At 42.2% G+C, this 21928-nt stretch overlaps 1 protein-coding gene and 1 non-coding gene across 3 annotated transcripts in view; both read left to right on the top strand.

Moving 5' to 3' along the window:
* The window catches only part of LOC136831407 (macoilin-like), a 130535-nt gene that overhangs the window by 39900 nt on the left and 68707 nt on the right, over positions 1 to 21928 (top strand). For both annotated transcript variants that reach the window (XM_067091794.1, XM_067091795.1), the window contains exon 5: positions 14987 to 15053. In XM_067091794.1, the coding sequence (XP_066947895.1) occupies positions 14987 to 15053 (67 nt within the window). The remainder of the gene's footprint in view (positions 1 to 14986; positions 15054 to 21928) is intronic.
* On the top strand, positions 18210 to 18313 carry LOC136831847 (U6 spliceosomal RNA). Its single transcript, XR_010850989.1, has one exon. It is a non-coding gene; the product is annotated as a U6 spliceosomal RNA (small nuclear RNA).

The raw sequence follows: 21928 nt of genomic DNA, 5'->3' as shown, positions 1-21928 counted from the left end.
TTTACCTACAACTTTTAGTTGTTTCCCAACAATGTTGGCTGTCTTTCACCCTCCTCCAAATGTGTGAATCAGCTATATATATATAACTGCCAGGTAAGTTCTATTAAGTAAAAATGAAGTTTTATGATAAAACAAAGTTTTATGAATACTTACCTGGCAGTTATATATATATTTTAAATCCCACCCTCCTCCCCTCAGGAGACAGGTCGGGCAAGAGATGATCTGAGGAACTGAAAACGGAATGATTCCAGCTACCACCCGATAAGGGTTGTTAACCACCTATCGGACACCTACCATTCGGTTGCGCGAGTTTTGAAAAATCTGCGGTTCGACAGGGATTAAGCTATATATATATAACTGCCAGGTAAGTATTCATAAAACTTTGTTTTATCATAAAAACTTCATATTTAGGTGAAGGGAAGAGTATAATTTAAGAGATATGGGAAAATCTTGCACTTTCCCCCAAAAAAAATTTCCAGAAAAAAAATATTTGTGATAGTCTTCATTTGTTATCCAAAGCACATCCAGATAAATTACCTACTTATTGCAATGCAAAGTTTGTAATTATACCAAGGAAAATATGAAAAAATAAATGACGAAGTAGTGTCCCATTTTCCATAAAATAAGTGACACTCACTCAAGATCTAAAATTATGCAAAACAAAGATATATGTTGTATATGTATAAAAAAATATTTTTGATGTGAAACTTACCTTCTATGAATTACTTTATCTGTGACTACTTGGCACGGGTTCAACAAGTTTTAGAGTTCAAACAGTCGTTAACGAACACTCCCGATAGTTACCCCCACTCTTTGGAAGGTGGGGGTAAAACAGCAGTTGCTTTGGTTATTATTCTTCTCTTGTCAGTGAGGCTGACCGATTGAGTAGGCAAGTGCTCAGAAATTTAAGTTTGTTTTCTTGTTTAACGAATTGGATAGCCTTTATTTTGGTTTTGTTTTTGGCAATATGGATTCTTCTCAATCCTCCACAATGAAATCTGTTAGATTTTGTAAGGTAATTGGTTGTAAGACCAAACTGGGTTAATTGAAATACGATACTGACAAAATATGCATTGATCATTGACGGGTGAATTGTGGTCCAGACAACTGTTGTGATCATTACAAGAATTGGTCTTTGAAAGAGATAGAGAAGATGATAAATTGCCAAGTTAGAAGAGAGAAGGATAGACTCAGAAAAAGAATAAAGAGAACAGCTTGTCTTGAATCTAGGTCTTCTTTAGAATTAACACCTGGTCAAGAAGATAGAGGTAAATCTATACACCCAAAATATCAGCTCAGGTAGTAAGTTAGATTTAATGCAGTCAGATATTGACTCAGTTAAATCTAGAATTGAATTTTTGTGTAACAATTTTAATCCTTTTGCCTTGAATGTCTAGTGCATTGGTAGGGACAGTATCCAATCATTCTTTTGGCCACTCCATAGACAGCCTTGAATGTCACTTTGGCACCCCCACCCATGAGGCCTGGTAGTCCTGAGGTTTCCAGACAAGGACTAACATCCCAGGATGTTCAGGGTCTATGCCTGCTGTCTCCTGGTTTTGCTTCTTGGTCCTCCATGGACAGAGTTAGATCGCGGTCCCATAAGGGCAGGTATGGTAGGTCTAGCTCGTGCATTTGACCCCGTTGTCCATGGTTATCAGTAGAATAACTGTGGGAAAACAGGGTCAAACACAAGATCTAGACCTATCATAAAGCATGAAGATCTAGACCTACCAAAGATACAGACCTACCGTACCTGCCCTTTTACGACAGCGATCTAACTCTGTCCATGGAGGACCAAGAAGCAAAGGCAAAAGACAGAAGGCACATATAGTCCAAGTTTTGTTTTTGACAAGGCCTCTGTTACGTCCATGGTTTTTATGGACTGCCTGTCAAGCTTAGGCTAAGCATGCCAGATATTAGCATTCACCTGTAGGTCCTGTGCTTTCCGCTAGGGAATCAGGGCTCAGGAAGTGTTGAGTTTGCATTCAGTTCCACATATGTCGTCGAATTCCATGAGGTGGTGTTGAGACTGCTCAAAGCATTCTCAAGCTCACGTGAGGCATTACTTGATCCATACAGGCATCAGCGAGTCCACACGGCCATCAGCAAGTCCACACCAGCATTAGTGAGTCAGAGTCCATGCAAGGTGTTAGCGAGTTCGCACGAGGTGCCAGCAAGTCCATACGAGACATCCATGAGTCTGCACAGTGAGAGAGCTTTTGACTTTGAGTTTCTGCCAGATGGATTATTAGAACTTTACCACCTGGTCTTGTGAAACCATCTGGTTCTGGGGCTAGTTTTGTGTCTGGTGACGATGACTTGCAGACCTGGTTCTTCCTGGCAGCGTTCTCCTTCACCTCTATACAGGAAGAGGAGCATTTAAATCTGTCCCCTCAAGTTTAAGGAATTGGTTCGATTGTGCTTAGACAAATATCTGCTGTTCTTTTAAGCTATCAGATTTTGTACTTGGGAGATTTGAGTCAGTTGAAAATGTATTGCTTAAGAGAATCTCTTCTTAAAAGTCCTCTCTCTTGTCTCCCTTACTGCCTGCTAGGAAGACTATGGTGTATTGAACACGGGATTTTTCCCCCTTCTCTCTAGATCCCGCTGTTTTTGTCTATGTTATCCTGGCCAAGAGAGGGGCAGTTGCATCTGCTAAGTGGCATTTCTCGATTGTAGAGGCCGAGAATATGTATGGAGCTTGGCTAACTCCATGGAATCTGTGTCCTTTAGTGAATCGTGCTGAACACTATTGAAAAGTGTTTGAAGGAATTTGGTGGACTTCTTCCTTCTTAGACCAAGGATCCTTTGATAGACCCTAAGGGTTTTCAGTTTCATAGACAAGGCATTTCTTGATATGAGAGGTGAACTGTCTCATGTCACTAGCAGCCTCAAAGTTCACGTGAGCGAGCAGCTATGCTCTTTGTTGGTTCCTTCAGTTACCCCCCTTAGCAGACAGTCATTGGCTTCAGCTCATCCCTTTAGGAAGATGATAGACGACAAGCTATCCCTGTGTATAGCTGCAGAGTTGGTGAAAACCAAAATAGTACTTTACTCTACCAGTCCCAGGCCACTAAAGGGAAGTCTTCTTCTCTTCCTCTTACTATAAATGCACTTTGGGCAATTCATCCTCTTTCCCTCAGTCTTCCTTTCAGGACTCCGGAAGGAAGAAGTGTCCTCCTGTCAGGAAGGATCCAGATCTTGTTCTGCCAAAGGAGGGATGTGCAATTCCTCCACAAATATCAAGAATCCTAAATCTGATAAAGAACAGCTTTTCGAGTCCTTTGATACCTGTGGGTGGCAGGTTGGGCCATTTCAGTTTAGTGTGGGAACACTTAGATGTAGATGCCTGGGTAAAGAATGTTCCTTTCAGAAATTCACCTCCTCAACCATCTCATAACTTTTCAGTCATACAGAGAAGCTTAGAGATGGGACAGGTGTTGAGTCAGGAAGCCTTTTCTCTATTAGAGAAGGCAGCATTAGAGGAAGTATCAGCTACTTTGCCAGTGGGCATGAAAGATGCTTACTTTTGTGTCCACATTCACCAACTTTCAAGGAAGTTCCTACGCTTTGTCTTTGGGGGAAAGACATATCAGTGTTGAACTTTTTGTTTTGGACTGAGTTCCACACCCCAAGTTTTCACTTGCGAGTGGCTTCACTTATTAGGAATAAAGATACTTATGTACCTGGGTGACTTGATTATCTTTGCAAAGTCCAGAGAGGATTGCCTGAGGGCAAGAGAGCTTGTACTGGGCTTGGCGAAAGTCCTAGACTTACTAATAAATGTCACAAAGTCATCTGTGGAACCTACACAAAGAGTGATCAACCTGGGCATGGTGATTGATTCAGTTCTTTTGAAGGTTTTTCCAACACAAGATCGAGTAGACAATATGTTAATCACAAGAGAATCCTCCTCCTCAGGGAGCATGCCAGCTAATGCTGGTTGTATCTCTTAGGCCACATGTCTTCTCTGGAGAAGCTAGTTTCTGGGTGCTTGACTTTGGATGATACCTCTTCAGTTGCTCTTGAGAGGCAGGGGCACAGAGAGAGTCAGCCAGGCCATGAGTTGGAGGTGTGGAGCCAAGAACTGATCTCTTACCTTCTTTGGCGGATGTCCGTAGTAGTGCTTCTTGCAGGGAAGTCCCTGGAGTCCCTGAGCCCAGACCTCACACTGTATCCAGTTGCCTTGGATGAGGATGGGGGTGTGGTTATTAGGAACCAAGTCACCTTAGGGGTGTGGTCGCCAGTAGAAGCGAATCTTCACATTAACTACAAGGAGCTGTTGACTATTCAGAAGAGACTTAAGGACATGGATGAGAGGTGTCCAACAAAGTAATTTCTGTCTTCTCAGACATGACTTCTCTTGCTTATCTAAGAAGGCAGGGGGCATGAAGTTGGAAACCTTTGGTAGCCATATCCCTGGTGATAGCTACCAAGGGTTCCCATCACCAGGGATTTAGCCTCTGTATATTGGAGAGGAATATTGTCCATATGCCCCAATTTGTGCCTGGATGACTGAATGTTTTGCCGGGCATTTTAAGTTGTCCAGGACAGGTACTCTTCCACTGTTGATCTTTAACCCTATAGTTTGGAAGGTGATTTGGAGTGTCGGCCAATCCCTCATTGATCTCTTTGCAACGAAGCTGAATCATCGTCTCCACCTGCATATCTCCCAAGTTCAGGACCACAAGCCTGGCCAGTAGACGTTATGGTTCAAGATTGGACAAACCTATTAGTGTATGCCTTCCCCATGTTTCTGCTGTTGAAGGGAGTACTCAAAAGTTGAGGGCTACTGGGAACACCGCCATGTTTCTAATCATGCCTTGGTGGCCGAGGAGGCATTGGGTCCCAGTCCTTCTGGAAGTGTCAGTAGAAGTTCCTGGTCAATGACTTCCTGCTTCTTCAGGCAGGGACAGAGAAGCTTCATGGAAATATTGAAGTGCTTCATCTAACTGCATGGAAATGGTCGACAGGCTCCTCAGCTCCAGAGACTTCTAAGTCTTCTAAGGACTCTTTTAGGTATCTTTTCTTTTTGTGGCGATAGTCTTTGAATCCTGGTAACATGCATTCTAGCTACTTCTCTTAGAGAATCCCCATGTATAACCACTCCTGTTTTGCCTGATACTCCCACTACCTAAGCAGGTCCTCTTCATTCCATTCATTTTCATTTTCTCCCTTATAGAGTACCTCATCTCCCACTACTGCTTCTTGCTTCTTCCAATTTATGTTTTTTGGAAGTTTTGTTTAAAGCAATTCTTATTTTGTTACAAGACTCATTTTTGATAAACACTTCTCTGGCCTTATGCATTACATTCAGTATATCCCTTACTATGCTTTCTTCCATACCTTTCTCTCTGCTTGCCAGACTTGAACTTTCTTCTCCCATTAAATTTGGCAAAGAAGGGTTTTTCCCAAATACTAATTGGTTAGGGGAAAAACCACCATTATTTATTAAGCAGTTCCTAGCACTCACTACCCATCTTAATTTATGGACCAATCCACTTCCTCATCATCCTTCATCTTTCTTAAGCTTTCTTTGATTATGCCTACCGTCTTTTCACACAATCCATTGCTTGGAGATTCAGATGCTGTGGCCAATACTTTTTTATTCCATCTTTCTGCCATCCTCCTTACTTTTTCATTTTGAAAATCTCCCCCGTTATCTGATAATGTTTTAGAAGGTGCTCCAAATATAGCAAACCACCCTTCAAAAAGTGTCTTTATAATAGTTTCTGGTTTCTTGTATTTTATCCAAAAAGCCTGACAATACTGTACCTTGTTGCCATATCTACCATTACCAAGAATTTTCTCCCTTCTATCTCTCCCACATCTATTGCTGCAACTTCATTAGATGTCTTACTCCAAGAAAATCCCACTACTGGTTTAGCTTGGTTTCTTTTATATCTTTTACATACCTCACAACTTGCGATAAAGTCTGTTAGTAACTTTTTTTATTTTCTATTTTTCTTTCCCTCTCAAACCATCAACTCCACTGTGCTTCTCCTGTTAGCTTCCAAATTGTATCTCCACTTCCATGACCAAATTGTAGATGAAACTTCATCATTGCACCTTTAATTTCCCTTAAACTCTTTCCCTTCCATCCCGCCAGTAACAATTCTTCTTTTACCTTCCTCCTCAAAATTGGTATTCTTAAGTGGCCCTGTTTGTCTTCTCTTAACTTTACCTTCATTTCCCATAATACTTCTATTTTAACACAATTCTCTTTTAGAATTATAGTCATACCCATTTTACTCATGGTTTTCTTACCTATTAACCACGGTACATCACCCTGCAAAATTTCTGTCTTCAAATAAAACTTTTGTTTTTCAATATCACTGGTATTTCCATTACTCCCTTCCACTTGTATGATAATTCACCAAAATTAAATACTTTATTATAGTATCATTCATTCTCGTCTGCTCTTCCTGATTCAAACCCATGACAGTGTGTGGTAGTCACAATTCCCCATAAACTGTTGACTTATATCCTGTGTCTAAAATTGCATCAACCTCTTCCCAAGATTCTTCCTCTATTTTACTAACTTCTCCTATATAAAATTTTTCTTCTTGTCCAGTTTCTGATTTCTTCTTATTTTGAAAATTCTGAGGGCAGTCTCTAGTACAATGCCATTCCAATTTGCATATTGCACACAGCGTTACTTTCCCTTCTCTCTTTAAAGGATTTCTTCAACCTCTGCCGCGATTCACCTTTCCCCGATATCTTTGGTTTTCCCTCCCTTTCCCAAAATTCACGTAACCTTCTGATCCCAACCATTCCCCCTCCTTTTTACTCCCAAATCCCTCAAATATTCTTTTCATTATCTGTGACACTGTTTTATATCCAAATTTTTCTTGACCACAAGCTGCTAATATCATTTGTTTTTTTATTATCTATGAGATTCGATTGTTCTAGTACATGAAAACCTTTTGCTTCCCCTTCAAGCATGCTTTTCCCTGGCGCTCTGCTACACTCTGACTCTGCCTTTTCATATCTAATTATAAAATCTCTCATCTTTTCACTAGATTCTCTTTCTATTTTAAAATAGTTTTTCATTTTACTGTAATTTTCCATTAACCCTTAACACCCAAGCTTCCCTTTTATGTTAACGCTAGTAGGCAGTAACTTTCTTCGATTCTTCAATGCTCTTGGATTCTTGGCCCAGTATAAAAGATACCACAGATTCAGAAACACCCAACACATACCTGGAGCTAGTAGTCAGCCCAACAAATATGGCTGACAGATACAATGACAGAATATTCTGGACCTGTAACTACTTATTTGTCCAAACCTATGGAAACAGCAGCCCAGACCGCAGTCAAGTCCTTGGTTGCAAGTTACTGCTCATTTGTCTGGAATGACACCACCAGGTGTTTCAGTGCCTGGCCCGACAGCTTAACCATAAGAATATGGCTGACTGCAGAGGTGACCAGAATAACAATAGCAATGGCAGTTCCAAGACCAGCTCATCATCTGAGGGAATGATAGTACAGAAGGATTTGTTCTCAAGTGACTTGGAAATTGGAGGATGGTTCAATTAAAGAAGAGGTTAACTGACAGAGAAAGCAGGTGGACTTCATGACACAAGAGTAAAGGCAGTCGACGGTTATCAGTGATCTGGTTTTACAGCGTTTGTCTGGCGATGAAAATTGGCAATTTTCAGCGCCGAAAATCACTGATTTCTTATCAGCACCGATAATTGGGTATTGGCGCCGATACATACTTAACAGAGGTGCCAATAAGCCCCAAAAATTGTCGAAAAAGCCCCAAAAATTGCCGACTTTCGGTTATCATCACACTGTTAGAACGGAACCCCCCCCTGGTAACTGGGGACTGCTGTACTATACTGGCAAAAACCTGTTCTTAGCCAATATGAGAGACATCCTGTCGAGACAAAAACGATCTTCTACTTTGCTTGCGTGTAACATTTCACTGTTCTATACAATGAATGAACCAGACAGGCAAGGGATCATCCAGGATATTTTTCTTCAATGGCAATCCCAAGATATACTTCCAGGGTATATACCTTCATGTGGGCTGAGATGGTCACTTAGGATATATGTGGTATACGTTACGATAATGAAATGTAACAATAGTTTAATTTTTGGTCGACCTATTTAGGGTACTAGCCTTCTAGAAAAAAAATTCTGATAACATTTTCTTTCAATTGTACTTAACAAAGAGAAGATGGAGCCTGGTACATCAGTACCAGTTGTAGATTCCGATACCAGATTTAGTTGAAAGTGGACAAATTCAACACTTCACCTTCTCAGTCCTCCTCTCTGTTTCATGACAAATCCTCAACGGCAAAGTCAGTCAGATGTTATACAATTTACAAACAGTTGAGTGTGGTCTTAAACCAGGTTTACTTCTAACATTGTTGCATGAGCTCTAATTCTTAGACTACTTATCTGAATGTCTTCGCAGGATTTCAACCTGAAGTTACAACTCTTTGTTCACTGTAAAGCCCTGGGTTAACACTAATCTCCCAGTCTCATAAAAGTATGTAGGGTCTTGGATTCCTGCCAGTCATGTGGAAATTACTAACAGGATTTATTGGCGAGGAGCTATGCTACCACCTTGGAGGAAACAGATACTATACATGAAGAACAGAAAGGATGCTGCTGGAAATGCAGATGGACAAAAGACTACCTCCTTGTGGGTAGGATGGTGTTGAGGAATTGTAAGAAGAGGAATACATGATACGGCTCCTCCGTCCTGGCTGACCGAATGCTTGAAGTTGTATGGAGATGCAAACAGCTTAGTAACCTTACTTACCCAAGTAATGCTGCACTAGAATACAACCCAACAGTATTACCATCCACACTGGTAGAGGTAAATATCAGAAGGTGAATCTTTCAAGGTGATTCACTGATCATTGCTGTTCATAGTCTTCATTATACCAGTGGGCAGTAGCCCTCAGGAAAACTAAAACTGGCAATGAATTTGGAAGACAGGGCACATAGTAAGGAAACTATTCATAGTGAAGGAACTCAATTTTCAGATGGGAGAATAATCAAGGATAAAGGAGAGACTGGCTGCAAATACCCAGAAATCCCAGAGGCTGACAGTATCAAACACCAGGGATTGAATTTTGATATCGGAAGAGAATACTACCTGAGGACTAGGGCGATACTAAAGTCCAAGCTAAATGGTGAAAATATTGTGAAAGCAGTCAGTACATGGATGCTGCCAGTAGTAAGATACGGTGTGGGAATAGTAGGCTGGACAGTGGACGACCTGGATACCATGGAGAGAAAAACAATGAAGCTGATGACCTTGAGTAAGGCACTATATCGTAGAGCTGTAAGGCAAGGCTAATCTTACCCAGAAAAAAGGAGGAAGAGGAGTGTTAAGTATGGAGGACTTTATCATCAAGAGGAGATCACTTTGGCGGTACCTTAAGCACAGTGAAGATGAGTGCTTGATAACTCATGGAATGAAAAACTCATCTTTGTTAACAAAGGGCCTGAATAGTTAAAGAAAAGGACTACCAGCTGAAGGAAAGACAAATGGGAAAACAAACTGTTGTTCATGGCCACTACCTCAAGTAGACTTGGGATGTGGCTTGAGTTGGCAGTTGGCAATGGCTGACTAGATGGGAGCTGAAGGAGACTGAAGTAATGTTGATTTAAGAACATTCACTACATGCACAACATGTACAAAACAAAGTGGATGGCCAAATAACAGTATTTGTGTGCTGCAAATGCAAACAGAATATGGAAACCATTAACCAAATCATAAGTGAATGCCCAGCATTAATTCAAAGTAAAAACAAGAGAAGGCATGGCACAGTTGCCAAGTCCTTTTACTAAAAATTTTGCAAAGAAAATTACCTGTTATGTATTAACAAGTGTTATAACCATGTACCCAAAAACAGGCACAGGAAAAGGGAAAATGAAAAAATACAGGTACTATGGGGGTATGGAACAAGGACTGACCTTTTGGTATAAGCTTGAAGACCAGACATAATCCTGGCAAGTAAAGAAACCCAGAAAGTATCTTTGATAGATATAGCTGTATGATAGATGCTAGATGTCAAGGACATAGGAAGAGAAAAGGTAGAAAAGTACCAAGATCCAAAGATGGGAATGAGACTGGCAAGCTGAATTGGAAGTAGCCCCTATCATACTGTGAGCACTAGGACAAATCCCAGAGGAACCCGTAGATGATGGGTTGCTCAAACTTTGTACCGGGCTTGCTCCAGAAAAGTGTATTACTGGCCACAGCGTGGGTAATTAGAAATGTTGGAATCCGAGCAAAACTGAGTGGTGGAGGTTAGAACTCCAGGAGGCAGGTTGCATCTTGGACCCAGAGTTGGAGATACCAACCTGGCAAGGTTATGAAAAAAATTTGTATAAATGTATATTCCCCATGGGTGAGAAACATAACTTGAGGATAAAATCTTCTAGCACCAGCTGGAAACTGGTAGAAAACATAAAATTGTAGAAAGAAGTATTGGTGGCAATGGGGTTCGGCCAATCAAATGAGAGAGAAGGCATCAGTCAACCTCGCTTCACTAGAGAGTACTTTCTCCCTTACCGCCTTGCTAGAAGGACTTGCTGTTGCCTTTCCTTCCAGAAGCCAGTGTTTTCCTGACCATTAACTTTCTTTGGTTTGCCCTTTGTGTCGTGAATTAGTGCTATTCTGTGTGTTTGTGCATTAGTACTTTTTTTGCATGTGATTTGTTTTGTGTTTGATCATGCAAGCTGACACTGGTAAGATTGAAGAGATGAAATGTGACAACAGGCCTTCCAGGGAGGGTACCCTGGATAGGCCTAAAGAGGCCCATGTAGACAACATCATTTGCACATTGGAGCCTGAAGCAAGGAGCAAGATGGCACTGCCTCCTCTCTCCCTGAAGGGGCAATATTCCCCCATGAGAAAGACGGGGCAGCATTATACATAAAGTCACCTTGACCCACTCCTGATGCTTCCAAAGACAAATCAATGGAAGAAAAGGGAGGAGAAAAGGCATCAGTGGATGAGAAAACAGATGGAATAGGTTTGGATGAAGGCGAAGCAGAAGCATCCATTTGAGGAGGAAATCCTTCCCAAGATGGAAGCTCTGACTTCCTTTTGTGTTCTTTCTTCATGCAGAACTTCTTCCACTGTTCAACAGGACAGGAACGATATTCCAGGCACGGATTGGTGATATTACAAAAATTAGAACGACACCCACTGCAAAAAAAATGGGGTCTATCTCAGAGGAAGCCAAGAATGGCAAACATGGGAACCCTTGGACACATGCATTGGCACTCACTAGACTTCATAGGTTGATTAGAGGAAACCATGATAAACACACACACACACACACCCAAAAATGCAACACAACCAGTAGGAAGGTAATCCACAGGCTTAGGACAAAACCCAGCTTGAGGTAAGAGAGCAAAAGTGAATGTCCGCTCTCCAAGGCGGTTGAAGGAAGACTGTGTACGCCACGAGGTTCTAGCAAGGTCTCTGACCTGCTTCCACCTCATCTACATATTTGGATGCCAGATGCCACAGATTCCTTGAATATACAGTATTTTATTGATTTTAACCGGTTTCCAGCTGGCGCCCGAAGATTTATCGTAGTGTTCAGACCTCAGGTTTGTTAGCTATGAAAATCACAAGTTAATTAAAAATTTGTCATTTTTGTATATGGCCACAAAATGTGGAGACCCAAGCTTGGGATTAATATTTGACACTAGTTAAAAAGTTGTTTTAAAACAATAAAACTACAAACCATACACACTAGCCCACGTTTTCGGTGTTTTAAAACAACAAAACTATAAACCATACACACTAGCCCACGTTTTCGGTCTTCATTAATCCTAGACACTCCAGTCCCCAATAAACAGAAGAGATGTAGAATGCTGTTTAGACAGGTGCACTAGGCTTGCTCCCTGTGGATATGAATTCCAGCTAGATTAGAACCTTACCTCTTCTGCATTCCAAGGTTTAGCTGCTGAAATTCACACAAATGTTGCACAACAACAGTAATATACATTATCCCCAGTGGCAGTTAAGGTGGGAAGGAGGAGCTTCAAAAGAAAACCTCTAAATTAACTGATTTGAATCCAAGATCCTACTTACTTTTATGAGTTTGGGAGATTAGTGTTAACCCAGGGCTTTACAGTGAACAAAGAGTTGTAACTTCAGGTTGAAATCCTGCGAAGACATTCAGATAAGTAGTCTAAGAATTAGAGCTCATGCAACAATGTTAGAAGTAAACCTGGTTTAAGACCACACTCAACTGTTTGTAAATTGTATAACATCTGACTGACTTTGCCGTTGAGGATTTGTCATGAAACAGAGAGGAGGACTGAGAAGGTGAAGTGTTGAATTTGTCCACTTTCAACTAAATCTGGTATCGGAATCTACAACTGGTACTGATGTACCAGGCTCCATCTTCTCTTTGTTAAGTACAATTGAAAGAAAATGTTATCAGAATTTTTTTTCTAGAAGGCTAGTACCCTAATTAGGTGGACCAAAAATTAAACTGTATTGTTACATTTCATTATCGTAACGTATACCGCATGTGTCCTAAGTGACAATCTCAGCCCACATGAAGGTATATACCCTGGAAGTATATCTTGGGATTGCCATTGAAGAAAAATATCCTGGATGATCCCTTGCCTGTCTGGTTCATTCATTGTATAGAACAGTGAAATGTTACACGCAAGCAAAGTAGAAGATCGTTTTTGTCTCGACAGGATGTCTCTCATATTGGCTAAGAACAGGTTTTTGCCAGTACAGTACGGCAGTCCCCAGTTATCAGGGGGGGTTCCGTTCTAACAGTGTGATGATAACCGAAAGTCGGCAATTTTTGGGGCTTTTTCGACAATTTTTGGAGCTTATTGGCACCTCTGTTAAGTATGTATCGGCGCCAATACCCAATTATCGGCACTGATAGGAAATCAGTGATTTTCGGCTCTGACAATTGCCTGTTTTTGTCGCCAGACAAACGCTGTAAACCCAGATCACTGATAACCGTCGACTGCCTTTACTCGTGTCATGAAGTCCACCTGCTTTCTCTGTCAGTTAACCTCTTCTTTAATTGAACCATCCTCCAATTTCCAAGTCACTTGAGAACAAATCCTTCTGTACTATCATTCCCTCAGATGATGAGCTGGTCTTGGAACTGCCATTGCTATTGTTATTCTGGTCACCTCTGCAGTCAGCCATATTCTTATGGTTAAGCTGTCGGGCCAGGCACTGAAACACCTGGTGGTGTCATTCCAGACAAATGAGCAGTAACTTGCAACCAAGGACTTGACTGCGGTCTGGGCTGCTGTTTCCATAGGTTTGGACAAATAAGTAGTTACAGGTCCAGAATATTCTGTCATTGTATCTGTCAGTCATATTCATTGGGCTGACTACTAGCTCCAGGTATGTGTTGGGTGTTTCTGAATCTGTGGTATCTTTTATACTGGGCCAAGAATCCAAGTGCATTGAAGAATCGAAGAAAGTTACCAAGTTACTGCCTACTAGCGTTAACATAAGAGGGAAGCTTGGGTGCTAGCAAGCCTTTTGTTTAGGGTTTTGAAAGGTATTTCATCCTTGTAGTTAAAAAAAAAATACTGAAAAGAAAAAGTTTGCCTTTCAAGGTAAGTCGGGATTATGTTTTCCCCCTAAGTGGTGCTATAGCCTCTCAGCTAAATAATAATAATGTGCAATAAGGCTGCGTTTGTGAACGTGACATTTTCAAAGAAATAAGCTGGCTTAAGCACTGAACCTAATTGCATTCTGAGCTTGTCAATAACCCACAGCATAGGTGATGCCACAGCAATGATTAGTGGTGCTGTGTATTCAGTGGAGACATGAGGTGGTGAATTCTACCAGAAATCAACTGCAGAAAAAAGTGGTCAGTGACTTAAGTGGCCTCTGAACAGTTAACAGAGAAGCAAGGTATAATATTGATAATGCAAGGGAACCCAATAATAAAGGGTTATTTATGAGATGGAGGACACTAAGTAACCTAATTAGGGCCATAGAAAGACTCTTAAAGAACTGGTAAAATCATCAACAAATGAACCAACAGCAGATGGTGGGAGTTACGAGGAGTGGCTAGTTTGGACTTTGGAAAATTTCCCTACAGCTTAATCCAACCTAATCCAAAGTTCAAGAGCTGGATTTGATCTTGGCTTATGATCCTCTGAAGGAAGGTGCGTGTCATTACAGCAGTAGAATTTTGGTAGCTGTACAGCCCCTGAGGGACAAGTTTGATGACTCATATGTAAAAGGAAACCTCTTTTTTTTTTTTTTGAAGAGGATACCTACAGCTCTCATAGTTTCAACTTGGGAATACTCTCAGTCCTCAACATTTTTAGCTCCTGATACCAGGCCTAGTATCTCACTTCAACCTTCACCTATCATTTTGTGTCATGAGGCCTTAACTTAGGCACAAATGTGTTCCATCAGACCCTGATTTTCTCCAACATTGCAGATTTTATTGGGTCAAACTTATTTGAAGATGTGGTTTGTTTGCTGTGAAAGTTCAGACTTCCAAGAGTACAACCTACTGTACAGGCAGTCCCCGGTTATCGGCAATGTGGTTTTACAGTGCTTGTCTAGTGACAATGATAACTGGATTTTTGGGACTGATATGTGCCGATCTCCGGTTATTGGTGCTGATCCCCACTTATTGGCACCGCCGATAACCGGATGTCAGCACTGATAACCAGGGATCAGCGCTATTATCGCCAATTTTCGGTTATTGGTGATTTTTGGTTATCGTCACGCTGTCAGGAACGGAACCCCTGCCAATAACCGACTGCCTGTAGTCACAAGGATTTGTTTTTAAATATCTGGCTTAGTTTGTACTTTTAACCATTAAATAATTCACAATTGATCATTTTCTTTAATTAGTTTTTCACTACAGGTCTTCATGGTCTGAGCTAAAATTGTGTATTTATTAAACTATTAATTATATGTACTATAATATGTTTCAAGGAATTGAAATTACATGTCTAATCTTTTATCATTTTCTCTCTCTTTGCAGCATTGGGTACCCAGTAGTAACTTTAGGGTTTGGCATAAAAAGTTATGTTGGGTACAGATTGAGACAGGTAAGAAACTGATAATTGTTTTCTCAAAAGTGGCACCTCAACTAACAGATAGTTGGGGTCTGCCCTTCCCATAAGTAGTGAAGATTAGCATTTAGCTTACACAGTACTCTGTAGTGCCCTAGAGCTGTATAGTACTGTGGAGCCAACTAGTATAGCTTTTGTTCCTACACAAACACAAACTTTCAGTCTTTACATATGGGATTAACCTTGTGTGAGCTGGAAATTGGGCTGTTAAACTGTTGCAAGGAGGTTATAATAACAGTTACCGATGGTAGGGGCAGAAGCACCTCCCACCAAGTCAGCATACATTCAGTTCTAAGCAGTTTTCTTTTGGCCACAGTCTGGTATAGGCGTGCGTTTATTTCTCTGTCCTGACGTTCGACTATCTCTTCTATGTTTGAATATATTTGTTTTCATATAAGCAACTTACCAGGTACTGTAATTACAGAGCTATACTTTTCCAATCACACAGCAGCTTAAATTTAAAGATTCATGGTAGCACTTCTATTGTTTTTGTGTAGATGACCACCCTGCCCCATTATCGGGGAACAATAGGAACAACAAAACAGAGAAACATTTCTTTTCTGCCAGCCTTTGACACAACATAGAATGTTTGCAGCAGTTTTGTTTGTCTTATTTCTTTGTTATTTTGGGCTTTCCTTCCAGGAATCTGTGAAGTATTTGCTTTTCTGTGCAGCCTTCCAGGTTAGTTCAGAAAGTTTTTTTATACCGTTGTGACATTTCATGACATCGGACCCAAGCTCTTCCAGCATTAGGTATTGTAAGGAGGGTTGTAAAACCCAGTTAACTAAAGCAACTTACAACTCATACTATCTGCTCAAATTGTAGAGTACAAGTGTGTACAAAAGATCTTACTTGTGATGAGCGTAAAGATTAGGATAAACAGCAGTGGAAGTTATTAAAATCTCATTTAGGAAAAACTAGATAGAGAAAGAAAAAGGAAGGTGACCTTTAGAGCCAAGATTAGGGCTCATCGCCTAGAACCTGCATCTAAACTGAGTGTAGATGATCATGCCATTCCTTCTTCCCCTGCTCTAGCCTTGTCCCATATCCTCAGTCCTCCTAATATTGTGCCATCCACTCTTGTGCCTAGCCCCCATCCTTCCGATCCCAATCCCATCGCCAGTCTTGAGTGTAAATTTTACTGTAAGTTTGACCTTGTGGTCAACACTGGCTGAATTAGGGACGTCCCTAAAAGTCCTTATGCACAAAATGCATAGTGTTGTTGTAAGGGCTTTTTTATTTGACACGATTGGTGCAGGATGATGGGAACAGATTCAGAGGTTAAAGAAAACTTTTTCACCTATCCTAATTTATTAACCATAATATTACAGTGGGCCAAAGACCTTCAAACAGAACCTTATCCTAATTTTATTTACATTTGCCACAGTTTAGCAATTATCATCTTCCAGTACTTAACCCAACGTTTTGTTCATGAGACTTACCTGCCAGATATATATATAGCTGTATTCTCCGAAGGTCCGACAGAATTTCAAATTTCGCGGCACACGCAGTGGCCGGTCAGGTGGTTAGTACCCATTCCCGCCGCTGGGAGGCGGTATCAGGAACCATTCCCATTTTCTATTCAGATTTTCTCTGTCGCCGGACTGTCAACACCTGTTGTCAGTTCCTCCGCCTTTGGATTTCGGGAAATTTGTTGTCACTTAAGTATTTTGGTTGTTTTTGGTATTCGACTGGATCTGTGACTTGGCATACGCTCTTTGTGGACCGTTTTTGATTTTGCTTTGACTTTTCTTATAATTAAGATGTCTTACCTCTAGCTATCGAGTCTGTAGCTTGGGTGAATGTAAGGTGAGGCTATCAAGACTTTGATAGTTCCTCACTTTATGTATATATGTAAGGGTGTTCAATGCTCTATGATAATCGGTAATGAATGTGTGGGATTGTCTGAGGGTGAGTGGAAGAAATATGAAGCCTATATGCTTAAATTGGAGCGTGATAGGCTGAGGAAATTTTCCTCCTAGAGTGCATCCTTAGTTGGACAGTCTGGGTTTTCTCCGACTAGTAACCCTGTAATAAATTTATTACTAACCCTGTAGTTTGTTGCTGCAGAAGGTAATTCCCTGGCTCTCGTGTGGAGTCAATGCGTGCTCTTGAAACTAAAGTGAATGCAATTCAAACGCATAGTGTTAGTGCTAGTGCCCCTAGTGTTGTGGAGGGGGCGTCAGATCGGCCCTATAATGCCTCTAGGCCTGGACCTCTGTCGAACTCCCAGGACCAGGAGGGGGCATGTCGAAGCCGCATGAGGGTTACGGGCTTCCCACCGATCTGGCGTCCCTTCGGCAGGTCCTGATGACGCTACCCAGGCTGCCAGGGATCGTGCTCAGGCACGCATCCTGAAGGATTGCTTCGTCCTCCGACACGTCCTCCCGCCTCGGGGTTGGAGCTCGGTTGGACTCTCGCCCTCTTAAGAGAAGCTTAGAGGAGAGGACGCTTCACGTCCTCTTCCTCTAGACGTTTGTACTCTTCCCCGAAAGTTGCGTGGATATTCCTCTGCAGAAGAGAATAAAGTGTTTTTCGAATGATCACTCTACTCGACCCCCCTGTCGCGCTAAGGCAAGGGCTAGAGCTTCTTCCCCTGTGGAAGGAAGTATACGTCTCTCGCCCCCTTTCCTTTCTCTCAGGTTCAGCCCTTCTCCCGAGAGAGTGGCTTCTCCAATGAAGATTTTGTTGGGTTTGCAACAACAGCTGGATGCTCTCATGAACCTTTCAAGGCCAGTATCTGCCTGTTAAGAGGTACAGACTTTCACCTTCGTCTCCCGCTTCGAACGATACAGAGCGTCTGTCGCCTAGAGAGAGTGTTTAGTGGCTTCCTATTCGTCTTCCCGAGTTGAGGTGTTGGCCTTTTCTCTTGTCTCGCGCCAGGAGCGTCTTGCTCTTCGTGCGCTTCTCACGCTTCACGCCTCACCTTGACGCCGGCGCGCGCCAGCCATGACGCCGGGCGCCACGCTGTGACTCTCTTCTAGTACTTGCCACGGAGCCTCTCGCGCGCCACGCCATGACGCCCGCCGCTTTCGCCAGATAGCTTCAAGTCTTGTGTTGACACCGCTCCAGTTGTTCATCATGTCGCACAACTACCCGCTTCAACATCTGATGTCCTTCTTAATTTAGCCAGTACTTGCTTCGGCAGTACATATACTAATTGGAACGATACAGAGAAGATTAGCATGGCTCTTGCGCAAGGATGACACGCTAATCGTGAAGCGTTCACATTTTTTATGTTTACTATACGTACTCTAGTTGACGACTTCTTCGTTCGCGGGAGTTCCCGCCACGATCGGGCGAATCGAACTACTTTCACCACTCACTCAAGACCCTCCAGCTGCGGAAGAACATCCTCTTTCGTCACAGCCTTTGTATGAAGAGAAACTTCTTTCGTCTTCTTCTTCCTCTGATTATCAGACTCTGGCTTTTTCTTAAGGATCTGTTTCCTGAGACTTTTCAACCGTCGGCTCCTCTCTCTCCACCTTCGCAGTTGTCTTTGTCTTAAGGGGAGCGTTTGTGAAAAAATCGGAAATGAAATTTTCTGGGATATTTTATATATGGCATCATACATATCCTGACTATCTTCTCAGAAAGTTTTATTTAAAAGTTCGCCACAGTTAGAAGTTATAAACAAAACAGTATCCTATCATAGTCAAATTACATTTTTCATAATATGAAAAATGTAATTATATAATTATATTATAATTGTGTTATATTATGATTGTAATTATATTATATAATTATATTATATAATTGTAGTTATATTATATTATAATTATATTATAATGTAATGATATTGTCAGTATATCGGTGGTAATTTCCTTTTAGCTATGAAATAATATCTAATGCGATCTATGGCAACCCTGTGGACAGTGATCAGCTTAAAGACAGGAATGCCGTGAGGGCAGTCAGTGGCAGTCAGTCAGTAGCAGCTCAGAGCTTGACTAAGTAAAACGTCACGCTGGCCAACCTCAGCCGTGTTTTGACACTCGCTTCATTTAGCTTCATTTAGCGAAGTTATATTACTTTGCAGGTCTATTTTTGGCTTTTCATTATGTCATAAAACATCAAACTGTGTAACGGCAAGCAAATAAATACACAGAGAAGCAAAAATATCGTTTTTCTCAAAACTAAAGTTATCGACATTCAAACTGCTTCTCCTTCATAACGCTTTGCACCGATCTCAGATACAAAAAGTAAACGAAAGCTAAATGTTTGCATAACAAAGGGGCTTCCATGGAAGCAACACGAGACCCGCACCACGAGAGAGAGTTTTTTTTCCCGAAGGAATGTCACTTCAAGAGAGGTAGCAAGTGACTCCTTCATCTCCAGACTCCCTTTGCAACCAGGCTTCATTTTGCACAAGCCTGGAAAGAGTGAGGGGCAGACGTTTGGTCCCTCCTACTGTTAGAGAGAGGTTACTTGATTCCCTTCCTGTCTCCTCTTTTGTTTTTTGTTTCCCAACTGCCTTCCTGTCAAACAGAAAATTGTTTGACCTGCTCGAACAGATGTTCGAGCGGAGAGCAGTGGAACAGATCTTGACTCGGTGTTCCCGGGATTTTACTACAGATTGTTTCTAGTCCCGAAACTTTCAGTAGGCTGAGACCCGTCTTGACGTCAACAGGTCGAACAACTTGGTCCGAAGGAAAAGTTCAAGATGGAGACTCGCAGTCAATACTAGGAGCCCTTCATCCCTGGGATTGATGGTATCTTTGGATCTCCAAGATACTTATCTTCACGCCCCAATTCATCCACGTTCGTGAAGTATCTCAGGTTGTCTTGGGGACTAGACGTACCAGTTCAGGGCTCTGCTTTGGACTCTGCACAACGGCCATACCACGTTGAAAACAACGCTCGTCCGATCAGCGGTTAAGCAACGTTGGGTCTGGTCAGTACTTGGATGGTTGACCGCCTGGGAACACCAGGTGCTGTTGGCGCCACATTTTGCTCCGAGGGTGTTTACACGTCTCATGAAAAACGTTGCGATGCAGTTGCATCTGTCGCACGCCAGGATCTCACTCTACTTGGACGACTGGTTGATTCGAGCGTCGGCGAAGGTATCTGAGGACCTTCAGTTGACTCTGCAACTCGTGAAGTCCCTGGGACTTCTGGTCTGTGGAGAAGTCGCAGCTGATCCCCTCACTGTCCATTGTGTCTGGGAATTCAGATCTATTCAGCGGCTTTTATAGCGTCTCCGTCGCAAGAACGGCAACTTCTATGTACGAAAAAGTTTCGGCCTTCTTGGAAAAGGAAACATGCTAGGTGAAGGAAGGAATGAGTCTGCTGGGGACCATTTCCTCGCTGGAGAAGTTTGTTTTCTGGGGAGTCTGCATCTCAGGCTTCTTCAGTTCTTTTTGTTGGAGAACTGACAAAGCAAGGAAGACTTGAAAGAGGAATTGAGAATTCTTCCTTATATAAAGAGGATCTGTGGTGGTGGCTCGATCCAACGGAATTGCAGAAAGGGATCTCCCTCAAGCTTCTGAACCCCAACCTAGTGTTGTTTTTTCCGACGGGTCGTCTACAGGTTGGGGGCAACACTAGAGGGGGAGAGGAAGTGTTAGGAACCTGAAGAGAGGAACAGGTGTCCTGGCACATCGACTTCAAAAGATTTGGCGGCTATCTTTTAGCTCGCCAATTCTTAGAGGTCCAAGTTTGCAATCGTAGTTCTAGCAAACTCGGACAATACTACTTGTTCCCTGTTCAGCCTTGCAAGAGAGATTATTCTTTGAGCCTATGCTCGCAACATTTCGATTCTCACAAGTTTTGTTGCAGGGGTCGAAAATGTTCGAGCAGACCTGCTCTGTTGGCGCCATCAACTCCTGCCGAAGGAATGGACCCTTCATCAGGAGGTTTGCCAAGATTTTGAAATTTTGGGGTCGCCATCTTGTGGATATTTTCACGACCTCAAGAACAGCGAGGCTCCCTCTATAAAGCTCATCTGTACTCGACCCTGGGGCAGTTGCGATAGTTGCTCTTCCTGGGATTGACGGAATAGATGTTTACGCCTTTTTTCCCCGTTCTAAATTCTGGGAGAAGTCATACGCAAGTTCGCGGCCTCACAAGGGACGAGGATGACTCTCATCCCCACGTTTGGCCTTCGAACCACTGGTTCTCGGAGTTTCTCTTCTGGTTGGTAGACGCCCGAGGACCCTTCCTATGAGAGCAGACCTGCTCATACAAACCCACTTCACGAGATATCTTTGAATCTCCCGCTCTGAACCTGACTGCTTTCAGACTATCGAAACTTGGTCAGAGCGAAGGGGTTTTTCTGGCCAGGTGGCACGGGCCATCGCTAGAGCCAGAAGTTCTTCATCTAAAGGATATATCTAGCGAAGTGAGCAACCTTCAAAGGTTGGTGTAGAAAGAAGGGTTTTTTCCTCTTCCTCTATCACTGTGAGCCAGGTTGCGGATTTTCTCCTTTACTTAAGAGAAAAACTCGATATAGCAGTTCCGACTATCAAGTGTTATCGGAGCATGCTTTCGATTGTATTCAGACACAGAGGATTAGCTTTGTCTGACAATAAGGACCTCCACGATCTTTGAGCTCTTTCAAGACGTCCAAGGTTCCTCAGCTGATTTCCCCTGCTTGGAACTTTGACGTAATGCTCAAGTTTTTGATGTTTAGTCCTTTTGAGCCTCTCCACTCTGCATCTCTTAAGGATGTTACTCGAAACGGCATTCCTCGCGGCGAAGAGAGTGAGAGAAGTTCGAGGTCGTCATGTGGGCTTCAAGGAACACAATGCTGTCTATTCTTTAAGCCCTAAGTACTTGGCTAAGAATGATAGGTCTTCTAACCCTTGGCCTAGACACTTTGAAATTAAAGGTTTAGCAGACCTTATTGACAGGAA

This window comes from Macrobrachium rosenbergii, chromosome 48 (assembly GCF_040412425.1).
Source record: "Macrobrachium rosenbergii isolate ZJJX-2024 chromosome 48, ASM4041242v1, whole genome shotgun sequence".
Lineage (NCBI taxonomy): Eukaryota > Metazoa > Arthropoda > Malacostraca > Decapoda > Palaemonidae > Macrobrachium > Macrobrachium rosenbergii.
The sequence above is the reverse complement of the archived record's forward strand: the minus strand, read 5'-3'. Positions and strand labels throughout refer to the sequence as shown.